Source organism: Lonchura striata, chromosome 5 (assembly GCF_050655825.1).
Source record: "Lonchura striata isolate lonStrDom1 chromosome 5, ASM5065582v1, whole genome shotgun sequence".
In the NCBI taxonomy this organism is placed as follows: Eukaryota; Metazoa; Chordata; class Aves; order Passeriformes; family Estrildidae; genus Lonchura; species Lonchura striata.
Window position 1 is genome coordinate 49694655 of NC_140707.1, and position 18550 is coordinate 49713204.

The 18550-nt window shown below is 34.7% G+C and overlaps 1 protein-coding gene across 19 annotated transcripts in view; it reads left to right on the forward strand.

Annotated features, from left to right (window-relative positions):
- Window positions 1-18550, forward strand: part of MIPOL1 (mirror-image polydactyly 1) — a 184948-nt gene that overhangs the window by 46031 nt on the left and 120367 nt on the right. For 11 of the 19 annotated variants that reach the window (XM_085582114.1, XM_085582118.1, XM_085582120.1 and 8 more), the window contains 5 exons: window positions 1288-1474; window positions 3801-3936; window positions 4870-4975; window positions 6700-6924; window positions 16104-16233. In XM_085582114.1, coding sequence (XP_085438240.1) covers window positions 1288-1474; window positions 3801-3936; window positions 4870-4975; window positions 6700-6924; window positions 16104-16233 — 784 coding nt within the window. Of the gene's footprint in view, window positions 1-1287; window positions 1475-3800; window positions 3937-4869; window positions 4976-6699; window positions 6925-16076; window positions 16234-18550 lie in introns of all 19 variants that reach the window. The other 8 variants (XM_085582125.1, XM_021542717.4, XM_085582128.1 and 5 more) reach the window with 2 other exon arrangements.

The window sequence follows — 18550 nt, forward strand, 5'->3', positions numbered from 1 at the left end:
CAGATGAGCAGTGGGTCCCGTAACTTTTTACTGGAGGTGTTAATGCATAGCTTCATATAGGAAGTTGTTGAACTGACTCCAGCCAATTCCCAAGTCATCTCTTGGGGACCTTGGGCTGTTTCCTGCGCTCTTGGCTGTGGCTTTCCTTGTTTAAGGAAACATACATACATACATACATACATGCAACATACTTGAGAGGCGTTTTCAGTATTTTTTACGTGGAAACTGCACTTATAACTGTGTTTACCTGCAGGATGGCAACTTGATACTGATTGATTCATATTTTTGATCTATTTCTACTTGATTTCAATTGTATAGACAGTTTCTTATTATTTTTGAGGAGGATGTTTGTTATAAGGTGGATCAAATAATGTATGCCCTATATTTTATCCAAAATGTTTGGAAACACTAACTTTATTAAATAAGCAAAAGCTCCAGTGTTTGTTCTCTACTAATCTAAATGAAAGAATAAAAAATATATGCACCTTTTTTCCATTTCCAGTGGTTTTAGGCTGCTTCCTTCTCATTTTTTAATATAATTCTATAATTAAAACATACTTGTTCTTACTTTATGAAAGAATATTCTTGGTATGTGGATCTTTCTTCCGTTTAAATGCCTTGATATCAGAAATATGTCCTAAAAATATCTATAGCCAAGCTAAGAGAACTAGCTATCACACTCAGCACTTTAATCAGATTTTTCCCTTTGGCACAATTTCTGGTTTGCATTCTTCAAGTTCTTTAGTTGCATGAGCCTGTACCTCACACTCTCCAGGAATGAATAATGGTGCTTTAAATTTGTTGTTGCTAATTACATCTTGATGATACTCCTTTTGTAGCCAAAATGGATTTGAAAGAAACCTTACTATAAGTAAGAGTCTAATTATAACCCGAAAATTTCCCTTTCTATATAGCAGAAATTCATCATATCTCACCATAGTAGAGCTAAATTTTGTAAGAGATAGGTAAATAATTTTCTACAGTAAGCATTATTTTAAGAAGTCATTTAAGGGGGAGGAGGGATTAGGAAAAATGATGATTAATTTTTTATGTTTCCATGAGAAAAATCCAGTAACTGGGTTGTAGTTTCTATGTCCATCCATGCTGTATGTAACAGGTCTCATTCCTTAGTGAAGAGACAAAGAAATTGTGAATCTGAAACTAAATCACTTGTTCCTTTCTAGTACTGTATTCTATTCTTATAACAAGCCATTTTCAAATGAAAGATCTCAAGTTTGTGCTTCATTCTGCAAATGAGAAAATGTGTTTGTTTCTCTTCCTAATTAGAAACACACATCTTGAATCAGAAAAAAGAAGACTTCTGTGTTGAACTTCAGTTTTATAAGAATTCTCAAAAACCCAAAGAATTTTTTATCCAGGCAGAAACTGAAGCACCAAAACGTTCAGATTTGCGAGTAACCAGTCAAAGAGGAGGAGTCCTAACTGACTGTAATTCTGATTCTGAAGAATCAAGGTAAACCCAAGAAATATTCCTCTGTATATTTTTTCTAGATTCAAATTATTGACAATATACATGTGGTTTTTGGAGTAAATGCAGGGAAATTTGCTTTGCACGTGACAATCAGTAAGTCAGCTTTTTACTTAGACTCACCTTATCTGCTCTTTTTCCCTTGTGGAATGTAGGATTTCACCTCTGTATTCTCTAGCACTCATAGAAAATAAGATCATTGCAATGATTTATATCACACATTGTGGGTATTTCAATGATTGTGGTCTTTACAGAGAATTTTGAAAATGCATGCTGACCAGAGTAAAAACAGATTTGAAAACCTAGTAGTATCTGTGGCTTTACACAACAAGCACCTGAAATTAGATGAGTGAGTAGGAAGCAGGAATAAAGCAGGATGAAGTCCAGATGAAGCTGGACGAGTGAAGAAGATGAGAAGCTGTAATATCTTGTAGCAGTCTGTGACAGGAATCTGAGGACTAGCTAATATGGTTGAAAAGTTTAATATAGACTCTGAATACTTTATTGTGTCATTAATTTTGGTCATTTCTTGTCACTAGTGTTTTTACTGAGCAGTGGCCCTCTATAGCAGTCTTAAGAAATATAAACACTCATTCTATATGTGACACAATGTACAAAGGTTTAAGTAGCTGGCTAGTTATACCTTTGAGTAGCCAACTGGATAGGGAACATGCTACCAGTTTTGAGTGACTTAGGCAGTCTGAATACCAATTTTTAACTGAGAGTGTCAGAGTTGTTTTTGAAAATGGGTCCAAGGGTGCAAAACCCTATTACATACTTTTGAAAAATACACTAATTCCTCACCTGTTTAGCAGAATTGACACCCAGTTTTGCTATCTTCATTATGATCTAACAGTGACTGTTTGGGCCAATCCCAATCCTTAACACTTTTTCATTTTCCTTTTTGCTTTTTTGCATTAGCCACTGGGATTTGCTGTAAGGGCAATGCATCCTGCACTAAATGCCAAGTATAATCCAGAGTGCTTAGGTACAGCCCAGCAGAGTCACCCAAATATTGTTCATTTTACCTTTCACCAGCGCCACTCCTAGTGACAATCAGGCTTGTCTGGAATACTAAGATTAACCTCCCACAGCAGTGATCATGTTGAACCATCTCAGGATGTAGGATCCTAAAGCTATATGCCAAAACCCATCTCTGCCCAGATTGATTGCAATTAGAATATATGTTAACATTTCTTGATCTAGAAAAACCCAGGAAATGTTAAGTCAGTGTTGATTTGTGTTTTAGATGGTGGTCCTGGTTACTGTCAATGTGATTTGTCATTTTAGTTTTAAGGAGAAGGGAAAAAAACATAAATACAGTGAAAGCAGGTGAAAAATGGGTGGCTGAGTACAGACAGCTGTCTGCCTAAGAGAGTGACTCTTTGGAACAATAGATCTTTAGCTATTGCTTTATCTTTCTAGGATGATCTTTATCTTTATAGGATGTGAATTACATGTAATGTCTAGACTGGAAGAAAGAGTTGAGAAGGTATAGCTTTTCTGTGGCTACTTCTTATTGGTTATTAGCTAGGAAGTGTATAACCAGAAAATGCTTAAGGAAAGCAAGTGTTAAAAATATCTGCTAGCTCACTTTCTAATCATTCATTTACTGATTTTACTGCAATGTTACAAATGAGATCTGAGTGATCTGTGAGTAAAAATGGATACCCAAGAAGTTTTGTAAAGTCTTACTTCGAGACAGAATTTTTCTGGCCATTGAATCTTGTCTTATTTTAAGTTGTCTATGGCTAGTAAGTTATTTAAAAACTCCAGGTGACATGCAGTATGGAATTCCTGTTGTCAGTTATAATATGAATCATACTATAATTTTACAGATTTCTTCAAGATTAATTCTTAGATCTTTTCTTACAGATATTCTCATATCACTTCCTGTGGAATTATCCTATAAAAAATTTTGGTTTGCTTAAACCTGAGCATCAGTTTGATCCCCAAATGTTTTATTAATTTTTTTCTCTCTGTCAAGCAATGGTTTTTAGTATTTGCTTTCCTTAAGCATTTGCTGTTTATAAGCTTCATAGCCCATTCATATTCATCTGGGGTTTTTTTTTGCCTTAGTACTGTCAGATATTGATTTACTATTCCAGATTTACAGATTCTTTTCAGAATTACAGCTTTAAGAAATGGTAGAAGATCATCCATTTTTTCTGACTGTTTCATACGTTTGCAGTGGCTAACAAGTTTATTAACAGGTTTTGATAATTTATTTCTGTGCATTTTGTTTCAGAGGAGTGGAACAACAACTGGTTTTAAAATTATTTTTCTTTTTTTTTTTCCTTCCAAAATACAGCAGTGTGGAAAGAAAGGATAACAGGACACTACCTGAATTTATATCCTCATGGAATGATGCTGAAGATTTAAGTGGAAGAACAGAAACTGCATTCCTTTTAAAAGAATTGGACACTCTGAGGGCCAAAAATAAAAAGGTACAATTGAGATATTCAAGATACCAATATTTGCTTTTTTATAATTGCCTTGCAAAACATACATCTTGAACTGTGCCTGATTTTATTTTTTATTTTAGTGCACCAATCACTACATTCCTGTCATTTTGGATTCTTAGTATCTGCTTAACAACTATTTCTTTGGAATTAAAAAACCGCTCCAACCTACTCTCTGACTTTTTTGATTAATGATGTAGATGCTTGTACCCTGGATGAAAACCAATGAAGACCAAAGACTAGACCAGGATTTCATGAGTCAAATCCAATTAATGTGCCCTGATAATTTGGCTTTATTGAAGGGGAGAAAATTCCATCTTCCTTGAACACAGCATTGCTTCTAGTGTTAGCTGTGGTTGCATGTGCCTAAACAACCTAAAAGTCTCTAGTCTTTCCATGAAGTGTCATTGAATAGTCAAGCTCAGATATCTGTTGAATTACAGATTTAGTGAATACTCTTTAAAAGAATGGCCTTGATATGTGAAAGAATACCAATCTTCTATCTGATGAAGAACATGAAAAATACGCATTTACACTAGTCTTTTCAGACTGTGATGTCTGTATCTTGGCAGGAAACTGGCTATTCATGCAACCACCTACATTATATTCCATGCAATTCTGAACTTCCTTAGCAAGAAGGACTAAAGCTGGTGATACCTGAAGAAGAGAATTCCAAAAAAACAATGGCATATTCATTGCTACTTGTCTTACAGAGCAAGATAGTCCAGATGTTAAAAAATATATTCTTAACATTTATTCTTTAAACAAATAAATATAATAAATTAAACTTCTGTTTTAATGCTTAGTGTCTGTATTTTGGGGGTGAGAGAAATCGTTGTTTACAATTTTACTGTGATTGAATTACTTATTGACAGTTTCAGCCAGATAAGAATCTTACTGTACATTTGTTCAATTCAGCTTCAAGATAAGCTGGCTGAAAAGGACAAGGAGCTGAAGACAATGAAACTGGACTTAGAATTGCAAGACAGAGCTACAGAAGCTAAGATTGCAGAAAGGATTGCAGGTACAGTAGGCAAGCATTTAACAGATGGCTGTATGGCTCATACAGTACCCGTGGTTGCTATATGACGTGGCCTAGTGAATGTTAGCTTTATTTGCTAAAGGAGGGAAGATTTGACTTTTTTTTATGTGTGGCTGTTTAGAGTTGCTTAGAAAATAGATGGCTTTAACATCCTGGTACTGGTATTAGTAGGAGCTTTACCTGTATTCATACTGATTTGGGCATTAAATGCATTGTTAACACCATGTCAATCCAATCACAAAAAGGTTGTTTGTTTTGTTGGAAGGTCCTGAACAAACAAGGGGAAATAATGATTACCAGTGCCTCTACCTTTCAACCAGCAGTTCAAATACCACTTATTGTTTTAGCTGGTTCAGAGCAATACTACCCCCTCTCCGTGTTTGGAGATAGTCTCACATTCACCTCAACCAGGGACTTGCGCTGTTCTTGAAAAATCTGCTCTTTTGAAATGAATTTTTGTCAGATGATGGCATATATCCAGTGAATGAAGTTTATATGAATTCTCAGAAGGAAAGGTTTTTAAGTTTATAGCTGAAAGTGAACGTGTGCTTATATTTATTGTTAATTGTTCTTTGGATACACATACAAGCATGGAGACAGTTTGTATTCTATGCTTGTGGAAGCTGCTAATGTAATGAAGCTGGGCATTCTTATTATTGAAAGATGACTGTGTATACAATGTACCCAGAAGATGAAAAATACTCTCAGGATTTCATGAAGATGTTTAAAAAACATTAATAGGAATTCTTTTATAAATTCATTGTATCATTTGTTAAGAAAGGAAGTGTAAGCTTGGTAAAACTGTTTCCTCATAGATTGCACACACTTCATAGAGTATTAATAGTACTAATAGTTGTCCCCAAAATATTTGTATTAAAGGGAGGAGTAACTGTCTTCAGGGACAGATGATAAACTCTCTAACTGAAAAGCAGATGGCTGACATTACATTTAATAACAAACTCCTGAGAATATGGTATAGTGTGAATATTATAGATGGAAAAGAGAGTTCCTAGATTTTCTGTTGTAGGGGAAGAGAAAGTCAAATCTAATCAACATCCTAGGAAAAAAATGAAATACAGGTAGAATTTTTATTCTTATTTAATTTCACATAACTGCTTGCGTTATTTTCAGAAGAAAGAAAAATCTGCACTATGTGTCATTGTTATATCCACCAGCCAAAAGCTAATGCAGGTTGTTTGGCTTGAACATGAAGTTTTGTGCTTGTTCCTGGATATTTGCCCAGTGGTTTACCTCTGTACTTGATTCTCTTTGATATAGGTGTTCATTGCTCATTAAAACCTGGAAAGAAAGGTGTGTCAAAACACGGAGAGTTTAGTTTTTATGGATACAGTTGAAATACTTGTTAGGAAATTGCTGTTTTCCTACACAACTACTTAAACTTTCTATTGATGTCCTAAGTATATTTTTCTCTTCAAAACAGAATGGCATGAATATGGATATGATAATTTAACATGCTTACTCTGTTTTAAAAGGAAGAACCTAAAATTTTAAAGAGAGCTTCATAATGTAACAATGACCTTTAAAAAAATAACCTTTTTTTCTCCTTTTATGAGCGCAGGAAGTATAAAATCCTTTAAATGCTGAAGAGAGAGGGCAAGAGGCTCCCTACTACTTAAACTGTTTGCCAAAAGGAAGCATTGTTAATATTTCACAGTTTTTTTTTTTTTTTGCTTCCTGTCTTACAGTTCTAAGAATGTTACCAAATTTGGATAAATGGTTTAAAATCTGGAATTATGTGAGCCAAACTGGATTTGTGGAAGCCTGTGTGTGTCTCTCTCATAAAAGCCTTGGGGAGAGTTCTAATGGACAAGCAGAACCTAATAAAGAACAGACGGTGTGTTCAAGGAAAAACTTATCCCCCTGCATTAAGTTCTTTGAGGAAGAGTGTACACATGCTGCTGTGATTTCAGGTTACTAGTTAATGTTTAATTACTGCAGTGTGTAACACATGGTATAGTGAAGCTTGTAAATATGGGTGTTTGCATTTTTATTATTACTTAGTACTGACTTTATGATAAGTAAGTGACTCCACAAAATTATATTGTAAAGAACATAAGAAAGGTACACCATAAAAGTGTTATCTACTTTGAGGAATATTAGAACTCTGTTTTAAAAGGTAACTTTCTAATTGATAGGTTTTACCTAAACCTATGGAAATAATTGAAAAGTGAAGACAAAGGGCATAAACTACAACAGTCTACAGAAACAAATAATCCAAAGATTGTCAGTTTATGATTTTTACATTGTTCAAAGGAAAATTTGAAGAATAAAAGGGTGAACTTGTGAAATGCTTCATGAGAAAAGAAGAAAAAGTAGAATTAAAACAGAAGATATACATGATGGAGGAAAAGTATAATACAGTGTGAAGTAAATAACTTATTTTCAGAATGTTTTTATTTTGAAATTTTGCTAGCTAGCCTTGAAAATTTATTTTAAAATTTCCTTGAATCCCTATCTCTATGTCAGCTAGTTATGGCAAAAGAAAATTAGAGAATTTAAGATTTTGATTTCAGACTTTTAGGCATTAGAGATTATTGTTTCTTATGGACATAGTTACCAGAAATTCCTGCAGATTATTCATTATTCTTCTGCTGGATTTTGTGTCATTCTGACCCAATGTCAGAAGGCACTGTTACTCTCACTCCCTGTCATGAAGAAGAACAGAGATGGAGACAAGATCAGGAAAACACAGGGAAGTGCACATGGTAAAAGAACAGATACCAAGATAGTGTAAGCAAAAAAGGGAGCAGTACGTAGGAAGTGGGTATGCAGAATAGCCAGATCTGAAATTTGGGTGTGCAGAACTTTCATATGTTGAACAGAAAGGGAATGGGTGCCACCTGAGGGAGTGGAAAGGGGAAGGAGCATGCATCTTCCCAGGACAGACAGGAAAATCAAGATGGAGGCATTGCAAAGGAGTAAGTCTTCAAAACAACTAGCTGAGAGAACAGATCTCAGTTTGGATGGATGTAGTAAGTTACTTCATTTTTTCCTAAAAGAAGAATTAAGCAGGGGTTATATATATGAACTTCTAGAGAAAGGAGGTGGTTGAGTGTAAGGGAGAGTTACAGAGCATAGTGGTAACTTCTCTAGACTGGAAAAAATATCTAAGCCCTGTTCTCACAGTGCCATTACTGCAGCAAGATAACCCATAGCTGGCATTAGAACTGGAGCTCCTGGAATATTTTTGTTGCTATCAGAGTATATATTGAGCCTAAGAATAATTCTGAACAAAAATATAATAAAAATATTTGTCCTTCTATCTTTCTGTAGCAACAGCTATTCCATGAGTTGGGTTTTTTTTATACCAGTATCTTAATAATAATGTTTCCAAAATATTTCTTAAATCAACATCAGCTCAGCAGGCTTGAGTGCAGCCCTGTTAGGGGTTTCACACCATTTTTAATGCCTGAAAACTGTATTAGCATTCTGTAGATGATCTCTGAAAGACCAAGGTAATGATAGGAAATAAAGTGTGGAAAAAGAGGAAAGCAGTACTTCTAACATGGTGGTGTATATCATACAACTTTCAGTCTCTTGGAAACTAAAGCAATATACCTACAATGAGGTCCCTATTTTGCGTCTTTTTTTATGAAAATGTTGTGAATATACACTTGTGGTATTTTGGAATTCTTGAATATGGTGTGGAAATATTAATGAACATTATTTGAAGTTTTCTAAATTAAAATTAGAAAAATAATTACTGAATATGCATGCATATGCAATAGATTTAATAGCAAAAGTAAAAACAAATATCCAGGTGGCTGTTAGTTTCGAGTTAATTTGCTTTAATATCCATTAGGTGAGAGGAAATAAGTAATCTTGTCAGTAATAAACTTTGGGTGGCAATAACTTTCAGCACAGAAGTAAAGTATTTTCCATTTCTTCAAAGCTCACTTTAGAGTCCCTTTTTAGATGTTATTTTTCTTTCCTGCATGTCATCCATTAAAGATTAGCTGTGGAAGGTTGGAGCATGGAGAGATTATGAATGACAGAACAACTCCTGCAGAATAATAATCAGTTTTTGGTATTTAATGCTGTTTGACTTTTGCAGACACATTTCTTATTAACCTTTGGTACAAACAGAAATCCAGGTTCCTGATATCTCATGGAGAAGATGAATTCAAGATCCTCTTCCAATTAAACTGAAATAAGGCCAATATTGGGCTTTAGCCAAAAGAACTCAGTAGTTCCCAACTCTCATGTTTATAAACCTAAATATGAATTATATTTTTCAGTTTAAGAATGTAATGCATATACTTCCCTAAACCAATTTTCTGTGCATAATTTATTTATATATTTAATCTATATAACTCTTAGGAGGTTTGTCCTATTAAATGCTTTATTATGAATACTATTTCCTCAGTATCTTTCCAAAATATTTCCTGATAAATAACAGAATTTTGAAAATAGCTGCAGGATTTGAATCTTCTGTATGTGAAGGTAGACAATCCATTTAAAGAACAGAAAATAACCCCAAGGTGGGGTCATTGTGGCTGAGAAATTCTTGGTTTAATTTTTAACAGCTTAATTTGAAACAATGTGATTTTACTTTCAGATTGTCAGAATTGTTGATTTTCAAAAAGTTGCATACAGCTCTTTGAAGTAGAATATGTGATGAGTTGGCATAGATTAAAATGCCAATTGCTAAGCTATTTATCGGTGGATTTTGTATGTAAAAAGCAAGCTAGTTTCTTCTGCATTTTTTTATGAGTAGTCTGTCCTTTCTTCCACAAAATTACTAGATGAGCATAAAGAATTGGGTTTTATTCGGGAATAAAACGGTCTGCCAGTGATCTACTTCTTGGGACATTACAAAACTTTCCTTTTACATGACAAATTATAACTTGCAAACTTTAATGCAATGTTTATATTTCCCCCCTAAAAGTAAATATTCAGGTATCAGCAATTATCCACTGAAGAAGAAAGTATAACAGCATTATGGTTTGAATTTTGAAGTCAGCTGTGTTTAGCGTGTTATAGGCAGAGGCTTAAGTATTGTACAGGGATTGGCTTTCACAAGAACTGCCTTGGGGTCTGTGTATAATACTCTCTCCTATTCTTTTCCACTTTATTTTTTTTAATTGAATTATGATCTGAATACATAAAGAAAACACTATGCAGAGCTGCCACTAAGCAACTTTAGCCTTTTATTAAGAGCTCTCTTTTTATAGCATTGAAAATGTAGGAGCGGATGAATGCTATGCACTAAATACATACAACAAACACAAAGCAATAAAGAAGTCAGTGTTCTATCAGTGTTTGTTCAGATTGCTTTATCTATAAAGTCACATTTAGGTGTAAATTACTTTTAGTCTATAACTCCTGGTACAGAGTGGTGAAAACTCTTAAGTATTTTTCCTATGATCTTCTTATCGCTATTTTACTTTTATTTTTTCAGTTGTACGTCATAACTGAAAGTAAATGAATGGTAGCTTTCAAAAAAGAGCTGGGAACTTAAGTTGTCTGTTTCATAATAGAACATGTCAGCACTATTTTTAAGTTGACAGTGAGCCCTGGAGCTCCTGATAGTTTGCCATTAACCTGAATAAGAACTCTGTAAGTGCTTTAGAATTTGAACATTTCTAGGGATTATCTGCATTTTGTAACATGTATAAGCAGAGACCAATTAATAACACATTTTAAAGGTTTTCATGGCAATGCAGGGTTTTTTTCTTAATTTGGTTATGATAAGATCGACTTGTTTAGGAGTTGTGAGCACAGTCATTAAATTTAGTAGAAGGAAATTTCAGAGGATTTTGATTTCTAATTTGAGTAGATGATAAATACATACATGTTTGAATTCCTGTAAGGAGAACAAACACACATCCATAGGGTTAAATAAAATGTATTATATCTGTAAAACTTACTTATATTGAAAACCAGTTATGGTAGTGTTATAGTATTTACTGTATCTTCTGAAATACAGTAGTGCTGTGTATAGTGATCTCATATCACTATGAGAAGATTTGGCCTGTATTTAATTTTAATGAGTAATGTGAAGTGATTTCTGCTGCCATAAATGTTTTTAGTTCCAACATTTTTGTCTTTTGCCTCTCTTACTCAGTTTATTTTATTTACACAGATGACCTCTAGGAAATAAGCAAACAGACTTTTATCCAGGGAGTTGTGCTTTCCTTGCTTCCCCCAAAGTTCCATGTTTGGAAAATCATGAAACACTGTTTAAACTAGAATGATTTCCAGCACACCTTCTCAGTACTGCTGTTTTAAAGGTGGTTTAAAAAGTATAGGAGATAAGTTTGCCAAAAGAATCAGGTTCAACTAAGAAAATATGTACACTGCTTTGACTCAGTAAACTCATACTTGGTATGGTTCATCTTCTTCATATTTACTTTTGCCCATATTAGAAAACAATTAGCTTACTAAACAAATTTGAGTATTTGGGATAAAAAAATCTACTTTGAGTCTCTCTCATTTGACTAAGAATTACATGATATTTGATAAGCTTGTTTAAAAATGGACATATCCAAATATTATTGTAAACACCCATTGATTTGTTTTACCTGCAATATAAGTATTTTACTTAGTTGGCTTACATAGTAGCTAATAATATTTGTTAATGTAATTTAACTGCTGTGAACCTTTACTGAACAAATATTGAAATTTATACAAGTCAAAGAAAGAGAATCTCTAATGACTTTTGTAAAAGCTTCTATTTAATAGTTAAGGAGAAAAGTTTAGATGACATACCAGATGCAATTAACAGTAGATTTTACATTTAATAAAAAGAAAGAAGCATATGTATTTGCTTTATTCATTCCATCATAATTTGCATTAGAGCTGTGGGTGTTTAATGAGCAAATTCCAGCTAAAATGCTATATTGATTTTCTAAGTGAACTTTGTAATAGCTATCTACCTTACAAAAGCTCTCTGTTTACAATTGTTTTCTTTACTAAAAACTAAAAATGTTTTAGAATTGATGAGTTTAGCATAATGATTCTTTTAAAATAAAGAGCTCTTTTAGAGTATACAAGGGTTTTAGTTACGAGGAGAAAGATGTTATTAAATTATTTAAAAAATAAAGTTTATACAACTAAACAGTGGTTCTGTACTTTTATATACTACAATATTTGCAAGCATGGGAAAATAATCCTTTTTTTTTAATTCAGTTCTCTGGTATTTAAATATTTTAACTCTGAAATGCCATTATATATATATATATATATATATATATATGTATATATATGAAATAGTAAATTACACGATTCATTTTAGCTTAATACTAGACTTCTCATACTTCATTTCTGTATGTCATTTTCTTACTTGAAATATGAATTCTGTACAAATTAGTGTTTCTTCTTGGTCAGGCTTCAGGACGGAAGGGGTAGGGGTGGTTGGTATGCCACTAGAAGGTCTCTAAGGAAAACTTTGTAATATCGACCAGACCAATTGGTGAAAAAGTGCTGGATCTGTTTTTAATTTGGATCAGGCACCAAGTCAGTGTGGCAGTATGGAATTAGTGTTTTGCTGGATATGTTATATCTTGAATGGAATTTAGAAGCATGACTTGGTGTTCCTCTCGATCAGTTTTCACCTCACATTTTGAAGAAGCACAGAGATGATCTGGATAATGTTTACTCCTTCAAATATGAAGGAATTTCATGTCACTCTTTCATAGATTCTAGCTGGACAGCTTATACAATACTCATTTTCCTAGATGTTTTTCTTTGCAAAATGTTTTTCTTTGCTGCTGCATTGAGACCTAAATGTGTATGCATTTCACTTATTTCAAGCATGCTGTGGTCCTTACAGTCCTGAACTTCTGCTTGTGACTCATCCATAGCTCATTGTGAGTGGAGAATGTTCAGACTACCTGCAATCAAGTGATTGTCATAACATTCCCTATAGGAGGAAAAAAGGAATTTATAAAATGCTAAATAGGGGTCAGAAATGTATACCCATTGGGTAACAAAAACATCAAACCTAAATTCAGCTTCAGCTGATGAAGCAATCAGGTGACTTAGTCTTCTGTAGACCATTAAAATGAGCTAGATGAGGTCTTTAAGTATTTTTTAAATAAGTAGTTTCTTTTGGCAGTGTCAGTATTGCTATGTTGTATTCAAATGCCATACCTAAGTATCTTCTTTTTTTTTTAACTTAGATTACTATGCAAGCATCTCACATGGTTTTCTACAGTTTTCCTACCCTATTCTATTTTAGTATTAAACAATTGACTTGCAATATTACTTTTAAGAAATAGAACCAAAAGCCAGATACTTGTAACTGATATAGAATGACCAAATATTTTTTTAATGCAGTTTGTGGATCTGGTCAGTGGGATATTTACACTAATGCTTTACTTTAGTGGAAGGATAAGAAAACAAGAAAAGGTTGCTCAATTAAAGCTACTTTTGATAGCTGATAGTTAAAAGACAGTGTTTTGTAATAGACTTTTGGAAGGGGGAAGGGTTCACTGTTCAAAGGCAATTAGCATCTGAGCTGCCTTCCGGGGTGGTAAGATTTCAGATAAGCAGGATACTTAAATAACTTGAAAATATCTTTTTTCTGAATGCTTTCATACATGTATATTACTTTGGTTTAATGACAAAAAAGAAAAAATCTGGGTTTTAAAAGCCTTTATATTCATTATTACCACTGGCCATATTTATGCAGAGAGGGACTTAGATATGCCAAAAGATAGTTGCTCTGCCTGTACATGTATGTTCAAGATCCATTGCAAGAGTCAACAAATTGTGGGATTTCATGATGAGGTGAGGATGTTCTAAGGTCTGACACAAGTGGTGCACTTGAACAGGCCAGAAAGAAGTTAGCTAGACTGGAAAATAATTAACCTCAGAATAGTAATAAGTGCCAAATCTTCAGTCATTTAGACAACTTTCAATTCATTGTAGCAGTTGTTTTCAAGGTGAAAATTGCATAGTGTTTCCACTTGCAGCTTTATGCAAAGGGCTCCCTGTGAAGTGTCTCTGTTATGATGCTAGATAAACTGACATCATTTACTGGAGAAACCATAGCAAAAAATATATTTAGGTACTGATAGGTAATAATTACCATTACAGAATCAAATTGCATGTGTATTCCAGATCCAGTCAGGACATAGCAGTTGCACTATAATTTACTCAGGCAGTCATTGCCCTGACACTAGTTTCCCTGCCATCACACATCTCAGCAATTGAAGTGGAAGTCTGGTGAGCTGAAATGCACAGCCTAGGTTACCTCTTATGTTTTTATCTTTCCTTTGCTGAGCCACCTACCTTTGCAGATATCAGATGCCTTCCCTGCAAGTGCTGCAAACCTATTGCTGGATACCAGCCAGTGCAAATGCAGTGTTACAGCTGCCTTACTCCTGTCTTAGTTTTTCCATTCCACATCAAGCAAAGTTTTCTTGTTGCAAACAGGGGAAATAGATCTTCAAATAGATCTTCACTATTCTTCTGGATTAAAGAGAATTTAATCAGTGTTTGTTAATTTTTGCATACATTTCAAAATCTGTGCTTCTGATGCGGAATTTCTTTTGATGTTGTTGGGGCACAACTTCTTACACCTCTGACCTGGTGACTAGGCTTATAGCTCCTCTGCAGAATTTTTCTGAGGGGAGGGAGTGCACTTTCACAAGTAACATTTAGCCTTTCTCTTTATGATTTTGTGTAATGTGCTGTTAGCCTGTAACCTTTTGCTAGGCCTGCAAAAAATGCTTCCTTACTCCTCAGTGACAGTCTTCTCCCCAGCTTGAGGACAAGAAGATTCATTTTTTTCTTGGCACTGATAAAATGTATTTTGTGCCAGCAATATAGCTGCTACAAGAATGTGCTGCTGTGTTTCTGCTTCATTCTGTGAAGAACAATATAATGTTTCATTATATGTTCACTATGAAATTTTTTGTGCAATAATGTACAGAGGTGAAGTAAAAGTAAAATAACAAAGGCAAAAAAGTTAATGTCAATTTAGGTAAGAATGGACGGACAAAAGCTCTAGGCTTTTAGTAAAAGGGAGGAAGTAAAGAGGGAGGAAGCCTTTCTTTGAGATCGTAATGACTTAAGCAGTGGTTGAGAGAGGAGCAGATAGTTCTGAAGGGAGTAAGGAAGGCCAGCAGCAATGCCTTAATAGAAAAAGTTCTTGAGAAATAAATATAAAAATTTGCAAAACACTATAGTGTGGCGTTAGTTTGACAGACTAGAAGGGACAAGGAGGATGGAGAATTCAGGAACCTTCAGATCTCAATTAAGTTTTTTGAGGTTCCAGTGAGAGAGAATATAGTCTTGGAGTGACAGCAGTCTTACAGCATCCAGAAAGTCCCTAGACATTTTGAATGCATGGTTTTATGATGACTTTGAGGAGAGATTTGCAGTATTGCAGAGGGAAATGATGAAAGTATGAATAAAGATTTTAGTGGAGGCAGGGTCGAGGTAAGGATTCTGGCAGTGTGCCAGAAATGGTGTTAGACATATTGACAGGGGAGAGACAGGGAAAAATGTAAGCAGAGGATGAGGAATGACTTGAAGGTGTTAGTTTGCTCCTAAGGATAGACAGTAAATCTTAGTTTATTGGTACCTAATGCTCCAAGGTCCATGTATGCTGTAACAGATAATATAACAGTATATTACACAATAAAGTAAAGGCTTGGCAGAGAAGGCGAGATGCCAGCTGTGCCACTCTTGTGATACCAGACTATAAAAATATTAGAATTTTTAATATCACTGTGCCACCCTGATAGGAAGCAGTCTGATGGTAGTAGTTTTAATGTATGATGACTTTTAACTCTGTGTCCTAGAAGAAACTTGCTAGTGTCTTATATGAATCTGAGCTTTAAGAATTACTTTTCCATTAAGCAAGTATTCAGAATGCCCAGCAAATCACTTTCTTTCCCTGTTAAATTTTATAGGGGTGAATTTGAAAACATGTCACTTTATTTAATACCTTAAAGTATTGACTGTAACAATTAACAGCAATTTAGTGTTGTGTCTAATAGGCAATATAGACCTTATGCAGAATAATCCAAGGTCATTAGAGAAGTGTTGATTTTAGGAAGGAGTGGCAAAGGCCAACATAAGTGCATCTAATAGTGCTTTTCCTTGTCAGACTTGTTTGTTGAACACACTTTTGCAGCTCTGGTGGAAGAAGTTTATTCTGCTCAACGGGAACGTGATGAGGCTGTCATGGCAAGGCTTAGGTTGGCCAATGAAGAGAGAGATGAAGCATTTCTGCGAGTCCAGCGTTTAGAAGAGTCTCTCAAAGAGTAAGTATGCATGTCCTGCACCATGTAAAAAGGCTGTTGTGTCAGTCTGTGACAGTCATAAGCTGCTTAACAGTGGTTATAGGAAAACTTAGCACATTATTATCTGTGCAATAAAATAGACTAGGGCCAGTCTTACTGTGTTATTGGTTAATTTGTTAGCTGTTTTATAAAACTGTATTTTTCTCTGGAGACTGAGAGGCGATGAATAATTTTGATCACAAAAATTAAAAATATAATCAAAATCTTCAGTATTGATTTATTGAGGGAGAATAAGATGAATGTGACATTTTATAGGGATCTTTTGACACAGAATACCAGAATGCCAATCAAAAGTTGCAACATATAGGAAATCAATCAAGCCTTTAAGCCCACTAGACATTTTCTTCAGCAAAATTTCTACTAATTATATGGGTGACACAGCAAAAATATATGGTTTTTTTCCCCTATCTTAAGTGTAGGAGCCGTTTGTAAGGTAATAACGGTACAATTAATAGTTCATAGATTTTTATGCATGACATCTTAACACAACAGAAATAGGCAATCTTATATTAAACAGAACTAGATCAGGAGAAAATTATCAAGAGTGGTTTCTTTCTTCCTGGGATATAGGCAACTTTGAAGCTACAGTTTGCTTCTCCATGGACAAGGCAATCTTTGTCCATCTGATTTGGGATGATCTTGGTGATCATTTTTGTTAGTCCCCAAAAGGGTAGTCCCACAAAGACTAGAGTGGCTGAGAAATTTCTCTTACTTGTCTATCAGGAGAAATGAAAAGAAACAAGCTTTCAATGACAGGAGACTGAATAGGTGCAGTTGTTAGTTAACTAAATGAGAGGCAATTATGTTTTAATTAATTGATTCTACTAAGAACAGTCTTCTTTTGAACAGAAAACCAGTCATCTTCTTTTGGGTATTTTTATAGTTCAGACCAGAGAATATTATATAAATTAATTTCAATAATCTGCACATAGTTTGTTTATCATTACTCTGTAGAATTTACAAGTTAATAGCATAATCCTGTATGTTCCAAGAGTAAAGTTTTGTATGGCTTCAAACATCATATGATCCTGTATATAAATAGTTAGCATAAACTCAAGATCTTTGATCTTAATGCACTCAAGTAATGCAGAAGATTAATTATTCTGGTCAACAAATTTGGTCAATGACTTGGGTTTCTGGAATATTACTGCTTTTTCTGCAGTGGAATCCACAGACACATGGGTGGCAGTTCTTGACACACATGAATTCACTCAGAACACCTTCAGTTGTTTTCCCTTCAAGCTCTTCTGTCTGCTTCACTAATGTGCTTGAAAACTGACTTGGTTCTAAGCAAAAGTATGAGAAAAGAGAAGAAACTCCATTTTTCAAAGAACATGCATAGGATCTTCCTCAAAAGCATGTCATTGCAGAAGGCGCTGGAAACACTGGTAATGCCAAGGTAGTACTTGTTCCCAGGAGAGCCAGTAACTCCCTTGACTGATAGTTTGAAGCCAAGCTATTATATTTTATTGCTATCATTTAGAGAACAGCAATTGTACTAGCTGTCATCCGCTTGGGTGTTCTTTCCCATGCTTTGCAGAGAGGTCTGATACCCTGATGCCATTCACAGTCTCAGTTTAGGAGATTTCCCTGTGGAGATCATCAGCTTTCTTTTCTAGCTACCACCCTTGATAGTTTCTTCCTTTCTTATGGTGGTTGTTCAAAAGGTCAAGTTCTCTGTCTCAGACGCGGAGCACATAGCGGTTTTTATAAAGAACTTTGGCTACTTGTGCCTCACTTATCAAGTTTTAGAGCACAGGTCACTCTTTCCATCTGCTTTGGATTTACTCCAATCAGAAAACTTTACAAGAGTGCAATATTGAACAGCCTGCAACCTTTATTAAATGCTTTAATGCTTTCTTTAAATTAGCAACTGGAGCAGTTCTAATTTCATTATTTAACTGTAACAACCAAAATTCTTTCAGCCCTGTTGGCCCTATGGGTAATGTTATCAGAATGTGTTTAGAACTGGGGGAGGAGGAATCCTTGGTTACTGTTGTTTAAAATCATGAGGTCTTTATTCATTGTCTGTGCACAGCACAGGAGACTTAACAGGGCAAATACACAACTCTGGATGCTACTTTTTATAAAATATTGTCAGCTAAGGAGGTGTTTGTATACCTACAAACAGATCCCTTGTAGCAGTAATATGCTGATGCTATGCTTATGGCAGAAGTTAATGTTCTTTTTTCCACTCCCATTTCTCCCTAAGGTATCTTGCTTACCCAGCCTCTTGGTTGGCTGGGTGATTTTGTTGACCCCACACTTTTAGCAGTGT